At 30.7% G+C, this 24,154-nt stretch overlaps 1 protein-coding gene across 3 annotated transcripts in view; it reads left to right on the top strand.

Annotated features, from left to right (window-relative positions):
• Positions 1–24,154, top strand: part of LOC126889352 (polyadenylate-binding protein 2) — a 69,500-nt gene that overhangs the window by 9,471 nt on the left and 35,875 nt on the right. For 2 of the 3 annotated variants that reach the window (XM_050657596.1, XM_050657595.1), the window contains exons 2-3: positions 10,231–10,474; positions 18,870–19,132. In XM_050657596.1, the coding sequence (XP_050513553.1) occupies positions 10,234–10,474; positions 18,870–19,132 (504 nt within the window). In that variant the 5' untranslated portion in view covers positions 10,231–10,233. The remainder of the gene's footprint in view (positions 1–10,230; positions 10,475–18,869; positions 19,133–24,154) is intronic. The other variant, XM_050657597.1, reaches the window with a different exon arrangement.

Raw genomic sequence — 24,154 nt, 5'->3', positions numbered from 1 at the left:
TAGTATTGTGAAATGAATAAAAGTATGTAATAATATAATAAAATTAAACTATGTGACATAAAGTTTAATTCATCTTTATGTAGTTTTGAAAGGACTGAATGAATTGGAAGTAATGTATCTTGATAGTCTACCAACGTAGAATAGTGAATAAAATAATTAGAATGAGAGCTACCAATATAGGTCAAATTGTGGGTTGGTGTCAGTATGTAAAGAAGAATCTAAATTGAATGAGTATATGAAATAGAAAAGTATGAGATTGATTTCTATTGGTGATAGTGGAGTGAACAGACTGAACTAAATGAAATATATTTAAGTGCAGAACTTTATGAACGTATGTGATTGCAACTGAAATCAAACAAATGAAAAATGTGAAAAATTTTTTATTTTAAATTGGGATAAATGGATATTGGAAGTTGCCTGATATGAATGAAATGAAAAGATAGATGAAAAAAGAAGAATAGTGAATGCAATAAAACTTAAATGTTATAGTCTGAAAGAAGTTAGACTGAATTGGTCGTAATGGATATAGGTGTGCAGTATCCTATTGTTAAGTAAAGTCTAAGAATCTGAAAAGAAAGAAGTGACAGAATGTTACTAAGTAAGGAAAGTGATATATATGACAGACTAGAGTGATTGGATGTATGGTGTTTTTTATTATTGTAAGCGGAGATGAGAGAAAATGAGTAAGTAACATAACAGGCAACAGAATAAGTGAGTGTGAAGAACATTCCAAAGAGACAATAAACCAGACTGATTTAAGGATTAATAATAATAAGATCCATTTAAATAAATTATGAAAGAAATGGTGAGATGAGATATAGAGGACCTGAAAAAGAGACAGAGACACAAGGTCAAACCAGAAATGACTAGGAGTGGAGAAAAATATGAAGGATAGGAAAATAGAAGAATCAAAACTGTGTTAGGGATGGGATAGTGGGGGAGGCAATAGTACAAGCAAATTTATATGGTCATGAAATTTCTGTCATTGCTATTGTCAAATTATTAAAATATCCTTAGAATTTTGCGTTGTGTGTAACTAAATAACTGTGCCGTTACATGTTTAACTTCAAATATCTCGAAAACTAATGACTTTATCGTTACGAGTAAAGAGGATGTTATTTACATACACAGTATTGGAGAATTTAAAAATTGTACTAAAATGGCAATTTGACCAGTGACGTAGAATTTGGGAAGGGTCAACCATTTGCTTTCCCCTGTCCGCCTGTCGTACGCCTCTGGTAATAGCCAGAAACCTGTATTTAACATAATTTCATAGGGTGTATAGTACCTACACTTTCTACCAAGTATGAAAAGGATATATGTCGAATAGTTTTAAAATACTGAGCAAAAATAATTTTTAAATTTTTAAATAAAACACCCTGTAACTCAATAAGGAGCCTAATTTTATTGAAGTGATTTTGGTTAAATCTTTGAGGTCTAGAATCGACAACTAAGAGATTGGACATTCTTAATGAAACCCCCTCTATAAGCAAAACTATATCTTTTACTACAAGGAAAAAAAAAGAAGAAGAAAAAACGACAAAAAAAATTGTTAATTAGTGAAAAATTCCCAGGAACCCGATTATCGGAACAGCATTTCAAAATGTTTAATCCTCGCAACGTTATTAAAAAAACAAATTAGAACAATTTTCAAATGTCATTTTAGAGGGGAGTTAAATTGAAATTTGAATTTATCAATACATTTATCGAAATTATACATAAAAATAAAAGTAATGAGATTTTAAGCAGGTTTATATTCTTTTGGTAACAACCGCGTTTTTGCAATTTAAAATATAGTAACAATTGATAAACAAATTAAATGTCTTATAAATTATTAAATATTTTTTAACCAATTTTTTTTTGCTTAATACTGGTAACATTTCGCGCAACTTTTCCTATTAAATAAAATAAATTTATAGTGCTTATTTAAAACGCAAAAAATATTTTTTTGCAAGTTTGATTTTTAAAGTTTATATATAATTATTTAAATAAATAGGGGGTCAAATTTAATTTATTAAGTCTTAGGTGAAAGATTTTTCCTTCACCTTTGTAAGAAAGAAAACCTAAAGACCTTCATGAAAATGTAAATTACCTCAGCAATTAAAAAAGTAAATATTGTGCAAAAATGACCCCTTTTTAATTATTTAAACAATGATCCCCTCATATGATTTGGATACTTTTTTGAAAATATCTTTTGTATTCACCTAAAATTTGATATAAAATTTATTTCAACCTCACGGAATTACATTTTGATTTTTTTTTTATTTTATTAGGCTATTATTGGTCTTACACTGGCTTTATAAATTCTTTTCATCTCAGTGTTCATATATTGGTTTCACCATTTAGTGTTATCAAGGCATCCTGCTAGGGGGTCATCCATAAACTACGTCGTTGAGAAGAGGGAGGGAGGGGGGGCTTGTTTATTTCAACGATATACGACAGGGGGTGGGGGGTATGAGTGCACATTCGACGTCGTTTAATATATTGGTATATTTAAATTTGTCGCTATTGTCTCTATAAATATAATTTTTTACTAGCTTTTACCAGCATTAAAGTATCAGATATTCATATAAAAACGTACCTATAGTTTTTGAAATGAAATTGAAAATAAAACAAAACGTTTACGAATAAATACACCTTTGTTAAAATTAAAAAGAATTCTCTTATAGATACTTTTATCACATAAATTTCGTATTTATCAGTCACAGTCATATTAAAATAATATTAGGTAGCACTTTTGCAAAAGTTTAGCACAGGACAACAAACAGTAAGACATTGTTCTTTGAGTTTAAACAAGCGCTTCTATATACAGAAAAATGTTTGGAAGCAAACAATATTCAATTGTTAGTTTATTTATGTGCTGCATACTGTGTGTGGAAAAATAGTTCTGAAAGAATGAATGGAAATAAAATATTGTGTTATATTTAGTAGTAAGTCGTATTTATACTTAGAGAAGATTTATAAGCAAAATCTTGATCCAATGCTATTTAAATGCATTCATTTTTTTCGAATGCTCAGAAAACTAATAAAAATTTTTGAAAAATTTAAACGCAGATTGAGAGATTACATTATTACCGAGGACCAAAAGTTTCTGAAAACATCTATAATGTTTATTTTAATAAGTTACAGGGATAAAAAAATATTTAGTCTGATTTTTAAGTTCAAAAATTTCATTCAAAAGAAACCTTTTGTTTATTCTAAGGGACTTTCAGCCCTCGGTAATAATGTAATCTTTCATTCTGCGTTTACATTCTTCAAATATATTTATTAGATTTCTCAGGATTCGAAAAAAGAATGCATTTAAATAGCATTGGACCAAGATTTTGCGCCTACCCCCTTAATTGTTCTTGTTGTGATACATTCGCAAATAAAGTTTCAAGGTTGATTAAAAAAAAACAGAAATAACATTGAATTTTTTTAAATCACTGAAAGGGGGGTCGTGTACTGCAATGACGACGTCGACATGGGGGGGGGGGGGGTTCGTCTGTAACCGACGAATTACGACGGAAGGGGGGAGGGTATTAAAAAGTCCAAATTTTTTACGACGTAGTTTATGGATGCCCCCTAGTCTATTTGCTTTTTGTACTTGATCTCTCACTTCTTTGACCAGGTCTCCATAGCTGGACAGTGTAATTCCAAGGTATTTTATTTCCACACTCTAGTCATTTCTGAGTAATTTGCTTTATGACGAATATTGCATTTGTACACATAATCTTCCAATATACTTTAAAACCATAGAGCTCATAGAAACAGGATTATGCCTCGAAACAGCATTTGAATATGAAGAAGGATTTTGGAATAGATAAACTTAGCATCCTATTTTCTACCTATGTATTTTGATCATTTAAATTAAAAAATTTTCAGATCCATAAGTAAAAAACTAAATGAAGAAATAATAACCCCTTGTAAACAAATATCTGAATGTCTCTAGGTCTTTAAGGTCTATCAAGTCTGATAAATAAATAAGTAAAGATCTAAATATGTAAAAGTTTTTGTTTTAAAGTCAAATCTTGTTAAATACTACTTGATTTCTGATATTTTGCTTCATCATTATTTATAGTGGCAGACAGTCTTTGTTTTTAGACAATTGGCGATATTATTACAAATTGTAAGATGTGGTTTTGCTTTAATCACTGTCGTATTTTCAGTCAGTATACATGCATTTTGAGATCATTCACTAAAACAATAGGGCTTTTCAAAGCTTCTCATTTGTTTCGGGAACTTGTCATATGTCGTATAATCCATGTATAATATTAATGTACAACATATGACAGGTGCTCAAAAACAAATGAGAAGCGTTGAAAAACCCTATACCAAAACTCATGATTTGACAGTCCATATAAGACCATGGTATTTCTTATAAATTATTCCACAACTTTTATATTTTGTATTGAATAGCTATACAGGGTGATTGATTAGTGGGGTAAAGCTCCGTAGATTGGTTATAGCAATAGATAGCAATAAAAGTTAATAACAAAAATTGTTGCCAACTTTGAGCTTAACATTTCAAAATTAATTAGAATGTTATAGGGTGTTGGGAATTGATGCCATATTTTTTATTTATTGTCAAAATTTTCATAAATGGTTGATATTGCTAATTTTCTTTATATTGAATACAGGGTGAGCCAAAACGCAAGTACATTATTTTCTCAGTAATTTTAAATGGAGCACCCTGTATTTTACATCACTATCAAAAAGTACCATTACTGTACTTTAATTTTTATATCACATTCCCTACGTCTAAATTTATTAGTTTTCGAGATATTTTCATTTTTCAGAGCAAATTATTAATTACGGGTCTAAATCTTTCCAAATTTTAAGTAAGCCATGACTGAATTGTCTAAAACTGACAATTTACGATTACTGATTATCAATCTGGTAATAAATGTAACAATGTAGCAAATAAAAAAAGAAATATAATTTATTAGTACATATTAAATTTTACAAAAAAAAAACACAACCACAACATACAACATTTTTGAAACAATTAAAAACTACTTTTGTATGTAAGTGTAACAAATAAAGAAAGAAAAATAATTTATTAGTTTTAGATTTTACAAAAAAAAACACAAACACAAAATACAACATTTTGTGAAAACAATTAAAAATTACTTTTGTATGTAAATGTAACAATGTAACAAATAAAGAAAGAAAAATAAAATAATTTTCTCAGTAAACAATTTTACAAAAAATAAACATGAACACAAAATACAACATTTTTGAAAAAATTAAAAGCTACTTTTAGTAAAATATTTAATTACATCAGTTGTTCAAAATGGCCTCGTAACACATTTATGCATGCCTAAAAACGGTCATTGAATCAGTAACCCCAAAAAATCGGTCCAGTTATTGAATTCTGGTAATCTGGGTGGCCACGCTACTGGTCCATGGAAAAATGAAAATATCTCGAAATCTAATAAATTTCCACATAGGAAATGCTGTATACAAATTAAAGTACGGTAATGGTACTTTTCGATAGTGATATAAAATACAGTTTGTTCCATTTAAAATTACTGAGAAAATAATGTACTTGCGTTTTGACTCACCCTGTATTCAGTATAAAGAAAATTAGCAATTTCAATCATTTATGAAAATTTTGACAATAAATAAAAAATGTGGCATCAATAAACCATTGCCGTTGTGCTTATTTTTATTTATACAGGGAGTTGAACTTGTTACGATTTTCATATAAAATTGGTTATAACTTTGTAAATACCCTGTATAACATACCAAACCTTTATATTTTTGTAATGGAGAAGTTAAGAAGATTTCGAATACATATAAAATAAAATACAGGGTGTTCCATTAAAAAAACATATGTTTGGTCTGCCACTAGATATGTTATCGGACACCCTGTAACATTCTAACTAATTTTGTAATGTGAATCTCAAAGTTGGCTACAATTTTTGTTATAAAGTTTTATCGCTATCTATTACTATAACGGATCTACGGAGCTTTACCACACTAATCAATAACCCTGTATGTACAAAGTGACCCATTTATATTGGAAATAGACTTATACAATTTGAAGTTGTTAATAAATTTTACCCAATTTATTGTCAAGTAATAAAAAATATAACTTGGGAGGAAGATAAAAGTCTTATTCAAATTTTCAGGGCATTTTTTAATTTACTAAAAAATTATCACATCCAGCCATCACCAAAATTTCACGAAAATAGCTAATAGTCACAAATTAACACCATGCATCAAGATACTCATGAAAACTGTACCTGTGAAGTAATAAAATGAGAAACAAATTCATTATTTCTAGGTGAAATTTAAAATGATTATTTCACTTTCCAGGGCTTAAATACATTTTCAATAGTCCAAAAAGGGAACATTTTTTAATGTATTTTTTATTGCAAATATTATTATGCCACTAAATATGAAATGTCATTTGGCTTATTTAGTATACAAAACCAGATGTTAATTATTAAATTATTGTCAAGTTTTGACAATAATGACTTGCAATTTATTGCCTGATGAAAATTACTTACTGCTCAGTAGAGGCAATTATTTGATGACCCCACACCACTTGTACTTAAAGTGGTTTTATCAACAAACAACACATTTTTTAGAAAATTTCTATTTTTTTCTTATACATAATAATTACTTTTTAACACATTGCGTGTGGATGTCTGATCCTAAGGCTTATACTCTGAACGGACAAAAAAACACATTAAAAATGTGTATAGTCAATGTCATAAATGCGCGCCGTCCGCAAATTGGTGAAGGTTAAGGCTCACATGTATGCCATCCACACGGAACATGTTAAAAGCAATTTTGATAATGCATCAGATTAATTGATATCATATTTATTTTATTCATTGTCATGATAACTACCAGAATGACGATCCGCTTGTCTTTCATTAACCCGGCACCTGCCACGTGGCTTTGCAAGGCGCCAACTGCCACGTGGGGTGCTCACAGCACCCCTTAAAAATTGTCTGTGATCTACTTGTTTAAAAAACAAAATAATGTGTTGAGTAACACAAGAATATAAATAAACATGTTTTATTAACTTATTAGCCACTAATATGTTATAAAAGTTAAAAAATAAAATGAAAAAGGTGTTATAAGCAAATTAGCAAGTATATAATAAATGAAGCCAAGCCATAATAAATGAAGTCAAGTAAAATATCTAGAAAATTAAGATTTAGTGAGTATAGAGTCTATATTAATAATTTAAATCAGTTATTTCAATAAAAAATGTAAATTTGACTTGTTAATCAAAAATACAAAAAAAATTAAAACTTAAAGTGCCAGATAATGACACTCCAATTCGACTTTAGAGCTATAAGTTCAGAATGACACTAAATAACCACTTCAAACACTAACACATATATGTTATATAATATTATAGAAAGCTACTATGACGCAAAGCTCGGTTACCAAACTTGAAATACCAAATATTTGATAAAAATGTGTTATGGGGTGCTGGTAGCACCCCACGTGGCTTTAAACGCTTTAATAACTCTTTGTTATCTCCCAAAACTTCTTTCATGATCTCCCAACAGACGTAACATTTCAAATTTCTGTCTCATACTTAATCTGGCAGTCATGAAAAACACTTTTTTAAATTTAAATCAACTGCATCAACTATTAAGGTAATAGCGGGATAATCATTTTTTTTGTAGTTTGTGTTGAGTAAATGCCTTGTTATTACGTAAAGTCGGTTTCATTGTTCCTAGAGTTTCTTATTATATCTGAACGACCGCTGTACCTCGGATGAGTAAAAACATAATTAAAAGAACTAGGAACACATCATTCTGAAAAGTACATTTGTCTATAATTTTCTACCTTGGGTCATACCAATATTAATCACCTTTACCAACAGGTCTTGCCTAAGTGTCTTCTCAGGTCTTCTTTGGTCCTCCTCTCCTACTCCTACCAGTAACTTGCAAATCAGGAATTCTTCATATTGGGTGATTAACATCTATATGTTGAACATGCCAGAACCATCTTAACCTATGTTTTCTCATTTTGGCATCACCTAGCTTCACTTAATAATTGTATTTTTTTGTAAAAAAACCAATACAGAAGTAAAAACTTCGAGATGTATTCTGGTATAAAATCGTTTATTTAAAACTATAAAATGTCATGGATTGCAAAACGTTTTCGTTCTATACAGAACATCTTCAGTGCATCCTTCCGAGTAGTTTGAAACTAGCACACTGTAAATAGTGTTAACCTCATCGTATATGGTTTACATAATATACTATATTAAAATTTTATGACTACAAGTCGATGTTGATAGATAAAGTGGAACACATGCTAAAAGGGTGCCATGGTTCCATGCTCGAAGATGCTAGGTACTTGCCAATTCAATGGGCACAGACCAACTTTTTTTTGTATTTTTTTATGTCACTCGACTTATCCATCTAAGCATTCTCATTTCCGCCACATGCATTTGTTGTTCCTTTTAAACTGCCCAACATCCAGTTCCATGCAGCGTAGCAAGTCTTATGGCAGTTACATATAATTTTTCCTTCAGCTTCATTGAAATCTTTCTGTCACACAACACACCACTGGCTTCCTTCTACTTCATCCTTCCAACCCTAATTCTACTGAAAGCATCTGCATCTATTTCCCCATTACTGTGTAATACCGATACTAAGTACTTAAAACTATTACTTTTCAAAATCATTTAATCATCCAAAGGTATCATTTTATTTGTAATAACTGCATCTTTAAATGAACATTCCAAATACTTTGCTTTTTTCCTACTAAGTTTTAAATCTTTTTCCTCAAGAGTTGGACTTCCCTTTTCCAGTTTTTGTTATAAATAATTTTCAGTATTTCCTACTAACACTACTACATCATCATCCATTAATTACCATGTAGTTTCGCTGTTTTCTGATCCAACACCAATGAGAATAAATTACGACTAAGCAATCTTACAAACCCTTAGTACAATCATACTTTCACATGAAATTTATTAGTCTTTTAATCAATTATAATTTTATTATGTTATGTATAGAATCGTGCTAGACAATAACAATTTAATATTCACTTAGATTTTCCAAGACCCTTTGAGTAATGCGATTTTTGTCTCCACACATACTCATTCCATTACTCATCTGTGTTAAATAAACTAACCATCTACAACTTAACCCAGTTCAAAACTCTAACAACATTGAATTTTATTGTTAAAAATATAATGAAAATCTAGGTTATGGCCGATAATGAAGACTTGGGACTTAATCACCTTTACCAACAGGTCTTGCCTAAGTGTCTTCTCAGGTCTTCTTTGGTCCTCCTCTCCTACTCCTACCAGTAACTTGCAAATCAGGAATTCTTCATATTGGGTGATTAACATCTATATGTTGAACATGCCAGAACCATCTTAACCTATGTTTTCTCATTTTGGCATCACCTAGCTTCACTTAATAATTGTATTTTTTTGTGTCACTCGACTTATCCATCTAAGCATTCTCATTTCCGCCACATGCATTTGTTGTTCCTTTTAAACTGCCCAACATCCAGTTCCATGCAGCATAACAAGTCTTATGGCAGTTACATATAATTTTTCCTTCACCTTCATTGAAATCTTTCTGTCACACAACACACCACTGACTTCCTTCTACTTCATCCTTCCAACCCTAATTCTACTGAAAGCGTCTGCATCTATTTCTCCATTACTGTGTAATACCGATACTAAGTACTTAAAACTATTACTTTTCAAAATCATTTAATCATCCAAAGGTATCATTTTATTTGTAATAACTGCATCTTTAAATGAACATTCCAAATACTTTGTTTTTTTCCTACTAAGTTTTAAATCTTTTTCCTCAAGAGTTGGACTCCCCTTTTCCAGTTTTTGTTATAAATAATTTTCAGTATTTCCTACTAACACTACTACATCATCATCCATTAATTACCATGTAGTTTCGCTGTTTTCTGATCCAACACCAATGAGAATAAATTACGACTAAGCAATCTTTCAAACCCTTAGTACAATCATACTTTCACATGAAATTTATTAGTCTTTTAACTTTTAATCAATTATAATTTTATTATGTTATGTATAGAATCGTTAGAATCGCTAGACAATAACAATTTAATATTCACTTAGATTTTCCAAGACCCTTTGAGTAATGCCATTTTTGTCTCCACACATACTCATTCCATTACTCATCTGTGTTAAATAAACTAACCATCTACAACTTAACCCAGTTCAAAACTCTAACAACATTGAATTTTATTGTTAAAAATATAATGAAAATCTAGGTTATGGCCGATAATGAAGACTTGGGTTTAGGTGAGGATCACATAGATTCCTTCGAAGACGCTAACGGAATGCACGACGAGAATCTGTTAAATGACACAGATGGGGATGGAACTGCTGCAGATGATCCAGAGTTGGAAGCCATCAAGGCACGGGTACGAGAAATGGAAGAAGAGGCCGAGAAACTGAAACAGTTACAAAATGAAGTGGATAAACAGATGAATATGGGAAGTCCACCAGGACTTAGTAAGTAATTATACATTTCAGTTCAGTTTTTTTAACATTTTTTAAATCTTCAACCAGGTGTATATTGTTTTTAAAGATGCGTACTGCTTACTGACTAGAGCATTTTCTTTCAAACGAATCGAGCGCGCACAATCAGGTAAATGCTTGGGTTATGCGAAGTGTTCATTCTATTCTCTGTGTTCCCATGTTTTGCCCATTTTATTTCAGTGTTCGGTCGACCATGGTAGCAGGGAATCTGTTATAGCTGCTGGAGCCTTTTTTCTTATTCAATATACACTCCGCCGAAAAAGTATCGCATCACCTTAAAAATGGGACATTTTTAATGTCTCATATTTCCTAAACCTGTTGTTCGATTTTAGTGATTTTTTTAATATGTTATAGCTTTGTTCTTCAAGAATATCGATGTAATAATATTGTTGCTAAACAGATAAGTGTCATTGTATACCGGGTACCATTGTATACCCGGTAACAATGATAGTGTGTTTTTTCCTCAAAGTTTGGAACACCCTGTGGAATATTCTAGCGTATATAAAATATTGCAATTAAAACTCAACTGTAACCTTAGGCCTTCTAAACATTTTGCTTTTTGATTCATTCGCTTATGTTGGATAATAAAAAAGTTAGGTACTTTAACAACTAGCAACGTTCTTCATCAATACAGGGTGTTTCTAAATAAGTGCGACAAAATTTTAGGGGGTAATTCTGCATGAAAAAATAATGCCAGTTTGCTTTATACACATAATATGTCCGCAAATATACGGGAAGTTGAATTTTTTCTTACAAACTGACGATTTATTTATTGCTCTAAAACCGGTTGAAATATGCAAATGAAATTTGGTAGGTTTTAAGAGGTAGTTATTGCGCATTTTTTGGCATACAATTAAGAATTTTATATTCACCATTGGCGTGCATACGGGTAATATGACCGGGTAATATGACCCGTATCATCGCTGCCGCGTTTGCTGACCATTTTCCAAAAACATGATCGTGTCACCACTTCTCAGCTGTGATTGGACCTTATGAAGCGCAATCCTTCGGACTTTGGGTTTCAATTTGTAAGCTTTAAAGAAACCTGGATCTTCAACTACACAATAGAGAACAGAATGAACGCACGGCAGTGGACGAAGATTGGTTCGATAAAGAGTGTAGACATATCAGCCAACAAATAAATGAAGCATATAAGAGACTCCAGCAGCGCAGAACGAGATAAACTCTGGAAGATTATGAAAATCTTAGAAGAAAAGAAAAGAGAATGTTTAGAAGAAAAAAGAAAGAACAATACGAACACGCTCTAAACGAAATTGTTAACTACCACAATGGAAAAGACTCACGAAAATTCTACCAACAGATAAACAGCTGCAGAAAATTATTCAAACCCAGAATAATAGCCTGTAAAGATAGGGACGGCTCTATAATTAGTAACAAAGAACAGGTACTAAACAGATGGGCGAACCATTTTGAAGAACTGCTTAGTGGCAATCATGAAGATGGCGAGATTGAGGATCCCATGTTTCAAATGAATGAAGATGATCGGCAACCACTCCCCACCGAAGAAGAAATTAGAGAAGCCATCGTAAAACTGAAAAATAGTAAAGCCCCCGGTTCGGTTACTCTCTCTGCCGAACTTTTCAAAAACGGCGGCGACACCCTCCTGAAACACATGCATAAAATGATAACTGCAATCTGGCAACAGAAAGAAACACCCACAGACTGGAAGTTAGGTGTACTGTGTCCTCTACACAAAAAGGGAGACATGATGGTGTGCGATAATTATAGAGGCATCACTCTACTCAATATGGCATATAAAGTGTTGTCCAACGTATTGTACAAAAGACTCCTCCCCTACGCCGAACAAATAGTGGTAGGATATCAGTGCGGTTTCCGTCCTAATAAATCAACAACGGACCAGATATTTACAGTGAGGCAGGTCCTTGAACAAACCCTAGAGTTCGGCATCGACACCCACCACATATTCGTTGACTTCAAAGCCGCATACGACTCCGTTAATAGAAATAAACTTCTACTTGCTATGGTAGAATTTCGAATACCGTTTCATCTTGTCCAATTAACTGAACTTACACTCACAGGTGCAGAGAGCATGGTAAAAATCCAAAACGATCTCTCAAGACCCTTCCATTGCAAAAATGGACGAATGGTACTATCTTTAACAAATCAGTACAAATTGTCGGATACGCAGATGACATAGACATCATAGGTAGGTCCACAGAATCTCTGACTGAAGCATTTCGGTCGTTAAGAGCATCTGCACAGAGAATGGGACCAAATATAAATGTTCAAAAGACCAAGTATATGTGTTGCACTAGGGGCCGTTTGCACCGACTATATTAAAGCTAGCTTAAGATTAAGGCCCGCTTAAAGTAAATATTTTCGTTGCACCTTATGTCAAACTCGATTTAAACCTCTCTTAATTGAAGCTTTCTTAAGCCGCCGAATTTGACAGCTTAAATTAAGTGAGGTTTAAATCGAGTTTGACATAAGGTGCATCGAAAATATTTACTTTAAGTGGGTCTTAATCTTAAGCTAGCCTTAATATAGTCGGTGCAAACGGCCCTAGGTCAAGCAACCCGACACCTTCAAGAATAAATAATTTATGACCTAGAACTGGAAGGTGTCGACACCTTCATATACTTAGGCTCGCTGCTAACTAAAGATAACAATGTCAGTGAAGAAATTAAAAGAAGAATAGTACTCGCCAATAAATGTTACTATTACTCTGGGCTAATTAGCAAAATTCATGGAAAAGTTATTTACCAGCAATTTTATTGCTGGAATCGAATTATAAGATTCTATATATTAATAATATAGGTATGCAAAGTCCGCAGATAGTGTGCTACTTTTTTTATAAACAAAATGGCGCCGACAAATCGTATTTTTTTCAATTATTGCTCTATAACTCCGAAGATTTTAACTTTACAACAAAAACACCTAAATAAAAATTCACCGCAATTAAATTCTGCATAGAAATAGGTTTTTCACGATTTGCTCCGACGAAAATTTTCCTCGGAAAATGCGGGTTTTCTTAACAAAAACTATAACTTTCAAATAAAGTTTTAGGTAAGTAATTATTAATCAATAATTAAATAACTTAGTGACATCAAATATTTCTTGGTATAGATTGTAATTCCAGAAGCCGGTGAAAATTAAACGAATATTTTAGCAACAATTCAATTGTTAATTAACAATTTACGATCGCAATAATAACCAAAATAATCATGATACATTGATCAAACTTATAAAGATTATAAAGATGAGATGCTTGTTTAATATTTTATCGACAAAATATAATTTTTTCTTTTTTTTGTATAATCTTTAAATTTTGAAAAAAAAATAGATATAATACGTTGGTCTAATTAGTAAAGTACAAAGAAAGGTTATTTACCAGCAATTTTATTGCTTTAATCGAATTATAAGATCCCATATATTATTAATATAGGTATGCAAAGTCCACAGATAGTGTGCTACTTTTTTTATAAACAAAATGGCGCCGACAAATCGTATTTTTTTCAATTATTGCCCTATAACTCCGAAGATTTTAACTTTACACCAAAAATACTCAAATAAAAATTCACCCCAATTTAATTCTACATAGAGGCATGTTTTTCCCGATTTGCTCCGACGAAAATTTTCCTCGGAAAATGTGGGTTTTCCCAACAAAATCTCGAATTTTCAAATAAATTTTTTGGGCCTGTAAATATTTATCAATAATTATATAGCTTGGTGAAATGAAAGCTTCCTTGGTATAGATTATAAATTCAGAAGCCGGTTAAAATGAAACGAATATTTTAGCAACAATTCAATTGTTATCAACCAAAATAATCATGAGACATTGATCAAACTTAGAAAGATTATAAAGGTGTGATGCCTATTTAATATTTTGTCGACAAAATATAAATTTTTCATTTTTTTGCATAATCTTTAAATGTTTAAAAAAAATTGTTATAAACAAATTAACATTTCTTAGAAATTGTCTATTATATTCTAATTTTAAAAAATACTTCAAACGCGTATTTCATAGGTATTGAAAATGAATGCTTTAAAAAAAATTTCCAACCATTTTCAAAAAAGTTAGGAGACAGCAAAATAAATATACGATACCTCCATTGTTTATAATTTGTTTTAATTGTTTTAAAGCTTAAAAGTGAGTCTATGGTACAATCTAATTACTCACAAAGGATGTCAAAAATTAGTGCAATGGTTATATTTTAATCAAAGATTAAAAATACTTTTTTTTGTAATTTTTAGCGTAAAAGTAGGCTTGATACAGAGCCGGAGATAAAATGTTCACTCGAAGCGACTGACACGCTTAAACTCGCGCGAGTTGTGTATGTGGGCGGGTAGCTACGGTACTGTATTATTCTACTTTCGCGCGTGTAAATTACAAAAAAATATATTTATAATCTTTAATTAAAATATAACCATTAAGCTGATAATCGATATTGTTTTATAAATAATTAGCTTGCACTTTAAACTCACTTCTACGCTTTGAATGAATTAAAAAAAATTATTAACACCGTAGTAATCGTATGTTTACTTTGCTGTTTCATAACTTTTTTGCAAATGGTTGCAAAAAAGTTTTAAAGCATTCATTTTCAAGATATTTGAAATGCGCATTTTAGCTATTTTTTAAAATTATAATATAATAAAAACTTTCTGAGAAACGTTAATTTGTTTGTAACTATTTTTTTTAAACATTTAAAGATTATGTAAAAAAATAAAAAATTTATATTTTGTCGGCAAAATGTTAAATAGACATCTCATCTTTATAAGATTTCAAAGTTTGATCAGTGTATCATAATTATTTTGGTTAGTATTGCGACCGTAAATTATTATTAATTTACAATTGAATTGTTGCTAAAATATTCGTTTAATTTTCACCAGCTTCTGGAACTATAATCTAAACCAAGAAGGCTTTTAAGTGGCCAAATTATTTAATTATTGGTAAATAATTACTTATCTAAAACTTTATTTAAAAATTAAAGATTTTGTTGGGAAAACCCGCATTCTCCGAGGAAAATTTTCGTCGGAGCAGATCGGGAAAAACACGTCTCTATGCAGAATTTAATCACGGTGAATTTTTATTTCAGTGTTTTTGTTGTAAAGTTAAAATCTTCGGAGTTCTAGAGCAATAATTAAAAAAAAAACAGGATTTTCGGGCGCCATTTTGTTTATAAAAAAAGTAGCACAATATCTGAGGACTTTGCATACCTATATGATTAATATATAGGATCTTATAATTCGATTCCAGCAATAAAATTGCTGGTAAATAACTTTTCCCAAAAATGGCCTATTCTCCGATAATTAGCCCAGACTATATGGCTTAAGAAGACAGATGACCTCAAAAATGCCTAGAAAAATTAAACTGACTGTATACAAAACACTAATAAGACCAGTGCTAACATATGGTTCAGAAACTTGGTCACTTACACAGAATGACCAAGAAAGAACTGCTCAAACGTTTTGAGCGAAAAATACTAAGACGAATATATGGAGGCATAAAAGAACAAGGTTTGTGGCGCAGGCGTTACAACTTTGAGTTGTATAGTTTTGGAGAACCTGACTTTAAAATTCATTAAGGTAGCACGCCTTAGATGGATAGGTCATGTAATCAGACGAGAGGAAGATGCCATAGTCAGAAAAGTTTTTGACTGAAGAGGGCCGATAGGACAACGAACAAGAGGAAGACCGAGACTTAGGTACCAAGACAACCTAGAAAATGATTTGAAATCTATTGGAATTAGAGCATGGAGAAGAGTTGCCGGAGACAGGGGCGAATGCAGGATTGTTCTGAAGAAGGCTTTGGCTCATAAAGAGCTGTAACGCCACTGATGATGATGGTGAGTGGACTGAAGCCGGCCAAATTGCTCCGAAGTGGCCAAAAGTAGCTTAATGGACCGGAAACGATATGGCCACTGCATTTTGGGATTGCAAAGGTATAATTTTAATTAACTATCTTGAAAAAGATAAAACTCAGTAAAACGCACGAACTAAGTAAGAAACGGCCTCATGCAGAAGAAAAAAGTGTTGTTCTCCAAGACAATGGCTTACAAGAGCGTTATGAAGATGGCAATAATTCATGAGTTGGACCTCGAATTGTTTTCTGATCCGACTTATTCTCCTGATTTGGCCCTTTCCGATTATTATATGTGCCCATCTAAAGAGATGGCTCGTAAATAAAAAGGTAAGCTCGAACGTAGAGATAATTGGTGAAACAAATGTCTATTTTGCAGAGTTAAAGAATCATTTTATTCGGACGGTATAAAAAGTTGTAACATCGCTGTAAAACATTAAAAGAATTTTCTGAAAAACTAGTTTTTCATTGCAAAGAAGTTTACTTATCAGATCACCTAATAGTTCTGATCACTTGTTATGCTAAGGATCAATAATTTTTAATTTTCATTTTGATCCAATAAATGGTTTGATTTCGTCGTCACACGTTGTCATATAACACAAAATTCATTTAATTTTTAACACTAAAGATATAGACCAGTAAGGATGTGTTTTTAGGTGGATGTGAGAGGTGGCATTCAGATTTTTGCGGATGAAGTTAGGTGATAACTTCGTTAATAATAATTGAATTGAATTATGCTCCTTCTCAAATATGCCCGGAACATTAATAAAAAAAATAAAATATTTAAAAATTTAAAAAAATTTCGTTTTTTTTTCTACTTTTTTTGCTTATAACTTAAAAACTGTTCATTTTAGAACAAAGTCGTATAGGAATAAAACAAAGATAATTAAATTTTCTATCAGATGCAATTGGTTAAAAATGTCTTAATTCATCACCCTTGCTTCAAAATAGCAATAAATATAAAATACGGGGGCAAAACAAGCCTGTCCTTATTCAATGATTTTCCATCACTTAGGTTACACTTGGAACCTTCCTAATTCGCTTAGAAAATTTTTGTAATGTGCTAAAACCGTACACCAAATTTCATTCAAATTGACTTACTAGATTTTGCATAATAATTTTGTAATCTAAACTTTTTAAAAAAATTAAAATTTTTTAAAATCTTGCACAACATAAACTAGAACATACAAAGATTTGTCAATTTTTTTACATATAAAGAAGTACTCCACCTATCTAATGCAGTTTACAGAATTGAAATCGGATTATTTAAACAGCCTCAGCAATGTTTTAAAGTTATAAACAATTTTTTGGCTTACAAACAAATTAGTGCTGTGGCCAGGAGGGGGTGCTACGGGCTCCTTTATTTAGATGGACTTACCCAAGTTTTTTTTATGTATTTTGACCCGTAGAACACGAATTTTTTGGGTAACAGTTGATCCGGATGTCGATAACATTGTTATAAACAAAGAACTTGAGGAATTACATAACATCAATTTTTTCGCAAAATAAAACATTTTTTGTATTTCTTGGATAATTCTAAGCAAAAAATATTCTTACAAGTTTTTTCGTAGGATGCATAGTTTTCGAGATAAACGCGGTGGAACTTTGAAAAAATCGAGAAATTGAAATTTTTGAACGCGAATAACGTTTGATTAAAAAATAAAATAGCAATTCTGCTGACAGCATTTGAAAGTTTAAGTCAAATTATACCGGTTTTAATTATTTGCATTGCTAAAAATGAATTTTTTTATTATTAAACAAAGCTATTTGTTTATAAGCCAAAAAATTGTGTATAAATTTAAAACATTGCTGAGACCCCTTAAATAATCCGATTTTAATTCTGTAAAGTGTATTAGATAGGTAGAGCACCTCTTTATATTATGTAAAAAAATTAGCCAACTTCTAAATGGTCTACTTTTTGTTCAGAAAGATTTTAAAAAATTTGAACTTTTTTAAAAACATTTAGATTGCAAATTTATTATGCAAAATTTATTACGTCGATTTTAATGAAATTTGGTACACGGTTTAAGTATGTTATAAAGAATTTCCTAAGCGAATTAATAAGGTTCTAAGTGCCACCAAAGTGGTTAAAAAATATTGAATAACAACAGACTTATTTTGCCCCCTTATTTTGTATTTATTGCTATATTGCAGAAAAGACATTTTTTACCAGTCGTATATCATACAGATTTCAATTATCTTTATTTTATTTCTGTACGACTTTGTTCCAAAACGAATAGTTTTAAAGCTGTAGTCAAAGAAAGCAGAAAAAAATCGATGTTTTTCGAAATTTTTAAATATTTTATTTTTTTTATTAATGTTCCGGGCATATTTGTGAAGGAGCATAAGTCAATTATTATTACTGAAGGTGTCACCTAACTTTATCTGCAAAAATCCGAATACCACCTCTCACAACCAAAAATAGACGTTTTGTCGCAGATCCTTACTGGTCTAATAGTATACAAATTGCAAAAGATGTTTCAGTTTTTTAAGATTGGGTCTAATAAATCACATTAATCGTTTCAGCAAGCCCATTGAATATGTCACTGGAGGAGAAAATGGAAGTGGACAACAGAAGTATTTATGTTGGTAATGTGGACTATGGGGCGACGGCTGAAGAACTAGAACAACATTTCCATGGATGTGGTTCCATCAACAGGGTTACTATACTTTGTAACAAATATGATAATCATCCCAAGGGTTTCGCTTATATCGAATTCGGTGATAGGGACTCCGTACAAACTGCAATGGCAATGGATGAATCATTATTTAGAGGAAGACAGATTAAGGTTCGTGTTTTACTTATTTTTGCGCGTTATTTTTAATAAACTTATTTTTTTCTATAAAAATAAACATGTATATGTTACAGTTCAAGTTGATTCTCAGTTAGAGTTGACTTTTCCTAGTTCGAGTCAACTCCAACTGAAACGAGCAGTAAAAGTTGATTTGAAAAATTTAAATCAACTTTTACTAGTTGAAGTTGACTCTTCCTAACTCTTGTTAGTAAAAGTAGATTATACAATTTATACGAGTATAATCTCACGTGCATTTTTGATGAGTGTGCGTCTCTTTGTTTGACCGTTTCAACTACTTATTAGTTCTGGCTGTAACGTCGCCCCCGTTAGGTAAATTATTCTGGTTCGATTTTTTTGCACAAACTTACTCAAACAAATACATCCTTATAACAAATACACAGTGTCAGGCGGTACCGCGGTCGAAAAATTGTTTAACCAATTTTTGTTAACCAAATTCACAAAAATAATTCTTATCTACTCTACCTGATATCATGTATAAGTTTTTATTGTGTGAAAATTGTAAATATAGATAGCAGTACATGAAGGGTTTAAAGTGTGCCTGAAGTAATAATGTATTTTAAATGGGATTTACTTTTTCGCACTGTTTTTTAGCACACTTTCATATAATCAAATATCCTTAACTTTCGCCTTGTCATGGTGATGACGTGAGCAATAAATTACAAAAAAAGTTTTGACAGTTTTGTGGTTTGACAGAAGTTTGAATTTTTAAATGTCAAAGTTCTAAAAAATTGTAAAATAGGAATGTATTCCAGTGACGAAGAGTTGCAGTTTTTGAAGTTATACTTCTTTAGGCGCGATTGAGGGTGATTATTTATTATTAATCTGCGCGCATGCGCACACCGACAGTATAGGAATAGTCGTTATACGGACTCTGATTGGGTGTTAAAATGATCGGTCAATAATAATTGTTCAATATGGAGGTAAACAAATGTATAATATATTAGTTTTATTGTTGTGAGGACAGAAACAAAAAAGTTTATAATTGTAGTGACTTTTTCAATAATTTTTAAAAGCAACAGGTACGTAATAATAATTTTAAATGTTTCAGTATCGCAATAAAAAATTACATAACCTATTTGGAAAATGTAAAATAAACCTACCTAGTATGTATGTAAAATAATCCTACCTACCTACCAACAAAATTTCTAAAAATATTCATCTAATATTGTTTTCTTGCTCTGTTTTGTTGTGTTGTAATATTTGAATTCCGTAGACATCAAACTAATGTGGTTAAATTCGGAAGTGTCAAGTTGTTCAATTGCTCTATCTTCCAGTATAATGCATATGTCCCCGCAGCCGATATCCAAAGGTGCTGGAACTTGAACACAATGCACGTGGGTTCAATCCCCAATACAAACTTTTATTTTTTTATTTTTTTTATACATTTTATGATTGTAAGTATATTATTATATAATTTTTTTTTAGAAAATACGTATTTAATTAAAATTTTTCCAACAATTATTGTTCAGAAATCATTTGTGGCATTTTTCAATGTGTTTGTGTGTGTTTTATTCTGTTATATGTAAGTATAACTTCTTACGTGCGTACAAAGTACACACACAGTCTTTTTTTTATTTGTTTTTTGGTAGATAAAATATTGTATGAAACTGTGCGTGAAGTACTCGGCCCGATCGTGCTCTAAACATCGCGTGCGTGCGCAAAAAGCATACTTCACGAACTGTTTTATAAATGACTAAATATTTCACTCCGGACAAATTTTTTTAGATTTTTTTGGTCATTCGGAGCAAAAAGTCTCTTGTGATTTTTCTCTAAAATTGATAGTTTTCGAGTTATACGCGATTTAAAATTTGAAAAATACGAAATTACCATTTTTAAGGCTTAATAACTCGATTAAAAACTATTATTATGAAAGTCAGAAAGTCACCTAATCAAAGTTTAAAGCCCCCCCTACAAGATCCTGAAGAAATTTTTGTAATTATTTTATTACTAAGCTGTTATTTTTAATTATCAACAATGAGCGCTAAAAGCGTATTGAGGCGGCCGTCAATGTGAGTGCGAGTAAGATCCTCCATTCCGACCGTCCAGTGGTGCATCTCAGTCGCACTCACATTGACAGCCGCCTCAATACGCTCCTAGCGCTCATTGTTAATAATTAAAAATAACAGCTTAGTAATACAATAATGACAAATAATTCTTCAGTACCTTGTAGGGGGGTCGTTAAAATTTGATTTGGTGACTTTCTGACTTTCATAATAATAATTTTTAACGGAGTTAAGCCTTGAAAATGGTCATTTTCGCATTTTTCAAATTTTAAATCGCGTATAACTCGAGAACAATAAATTTTACAGAAAAATCACAAAAGACCTCTTTTGCTCCGAATGACCCAAATGATGTAAAAAAAATGTCCGAAGTGAATTGTTTTTTGTGAATTTGTTTAAAAGAAATTGTTTAAACAATTTTTCGATTACGGTACCACCTGACACCTTGTTGATTCGTTATAAGGACCTCTTTTTGAGTAAGTTTGTGCAAAAGAATCGAACTGGAATAATTTACGTAACGGGGGCGACGATACAGCCTGGACTATAAATATCACGATTTGAACATAATATACAGTAACATGTAATTTCTAGAATCGGTTGTTTGTGTGAATCAACTTTTACTAAATGGCATTGGGAAGAGTATACTTTAACTAGTTGGAGTCTACTTTTACTAGTAAATATTGAATAAAAGTCTTCATTTTATATTTATAATCAACTTTTACTAAAACTAGCCGTTTGAGTCGACTCGAACTAGGAAAAGTCAACTCCAACTGTAGGGGAGTGCAATTAGAATGAAAAGATACAATGTTTCGGAAAAAATCAAACAAGGTTATATTTTTCTAAAACTTTTTTTGTTAGTTTATAAATATGTTAAAGTAAAAAGTTCTACTCACAAATTTCGCCGCTAATTGTTTATTAATTGTTTAAACAATAACAATTATTTTGTATAAATGATGTTAAGAATATGGGTGAATTCAACATTTTATTTTGATAAAAAATGTTTTTATTTTAGTTTTGATTATGCTGAACCCGAATCTGACATTACAATTTGCAAATTCAAAATGGCGGATTCAAAATGGCGGATTTTTTCCTAAAAATCCTTAAAAAGTAGTTGTAAAATCCGAATTTTTTTTAAAAAACGTGTTTGTTTACATATATGTGGATATTTTTGAGAGGTTGCTGAACCTGAATCAAATTTTGATAATTTAAATTATAAAATGGCAGATCCAAAATGGCGGATAACTTAAAAAATAGTTGTAAAATAATAATTTCTTTACAAAATGTATTTATTTCTACATATGTATATTTATTTTTGAGAGCTTTGATAAACCTAACTTAATTGTTAACATTATAAACTATAAAATGGCGGATCCAAAATGCGGATTTTCTAAAAAGAACATAAAAAGAACATTTTTCTAAAACATTTATTGTCTTTATTTTTAACAGGTTGTTGAATCTGAATTAAAGATTAAAAATTTAAATTTCAAAATGGCGGATCCAAAATGGCGGATATTTAAATGCAAAAGAAGCAGAATCCAATCAAACAAATTTCAGTTATAAGTAAAATACCTATATTTTTCATAATACTGAAAATTGTTATTATGGAAAGTTGTTCAGAATTGTAAACGATGTGTCAATATGCAATTACACTCTTCTAATCGAAATATTGTGAACTATAAAGGTACATATTTATTGCGCGAAATATAATTTTTTTACATACCTCGTAAAATATTGATAAAATATAATATTTTATATTTGCATATTAAGTGTTAGACCATGCACAGCTATTTATGACGAATAACTTTCTTCATAAAATTAATAATAAAACAGTTATCATAAATAATACGTGAAAATTTAATGATGTTGGGTATAATTAATTTGAAACAAATTTTAAAAAAACAAATTTTCGATTAGAAGGATATAATTACATATTGGAACATAATTTTTAATTCCAAACAACTTTTCTTTATAAAAATTTTTGATATTGTGAAATATAAAGGTACTTTACTCTTGAGTGAAATTCATATTTTTTGACATACCTCGTACAAAATTAAGAAAATTTGATATTTGATGGTTGTATCTTATGTTATATCGATGCAGAGTATTTTATAAAGAATAACTTTTTTTCGTAAAACTGATATTAAAAAAGATCTGGTAATTTTCGGTTTTTGTATTACATTTTTGTTACCTTTCTTAGTTTTTTCAAAAAGAAATTGTTTATTTCACTTTTAAACTAAAATAATTCAGTGTTTTTTAAGACTATATCCTAAGCTTTAAAAAAATATCAAAAAAATTGTATTAGATTTATTCAAACTTGAGTAATACCGTCTTAAAGTGGTGGGAATTCTGTAAAACTACGAAGTTTTCAAAAATTACATTTTTTGAGACATCGTATTATTTGAATTAAATTTTTGAGATTTTTTTTGAACAAAATATCGTTTAGTAAGATTATTGAGAGGTAAGTTGTGCAAATTTGAGAGTTTTATAAGTAAAATTGTATTAGTTACACATTTTTAAATCATTTTTAAACAAAATTCATGTAAGGCTCACTTTCCGCCCACACCGTACTTATGTCCATACATTTTATTTCTTTTTATTACAACCATAAGATAGCTTATTTGATCTTCTTTCATGTCCAATTTGTAAAATTTCTTTTGATCCATTAGTTAAAGAATTACATTAAAAAAACTCAACCGTGCACTTCTTCCAACGCTAGTTTACAGTGCGCCAATGTGTGTGAGAAGGGTGACTTTAGCGTTATAAATAAAAAATTACAGAAGCTAGAGATTTAATTTTAGAAAAATCTTTATATAAGGTTTTTTTTGTAAAATTTTCTGAATTTTTCAATGGTCAAGTCAGTTTTTTTCTAAAAATTATATTTTCGGAGTTATTTAAAAAAATATCTAACTTCGCTGTTCATTTGTTTAATAAAAAATGAAGCACCCACTTCTCGAGTAGAACTTTTTGATATGTTGTTTATTAAACATTTCTTAAT

Source organism: Diabrotica virgifera, chromosome 8 (genome assembly GCF_917563875.1).
Source record: "Diabrotica virgifera virgifera chromosome 8, PGI_DIABVI_V3a".
NCBI lineage: Eukaryota > Metazoa > Arthropoda > Insecta > Coleoptera > Chrysomelidae > Diabrotica > Diabrotica virgifera.
The sequence above is the reverse complement of the archived record's forward strand: the minus strand, read 5'-3'. Positions and strand labels throughout refer to the sequence as shown.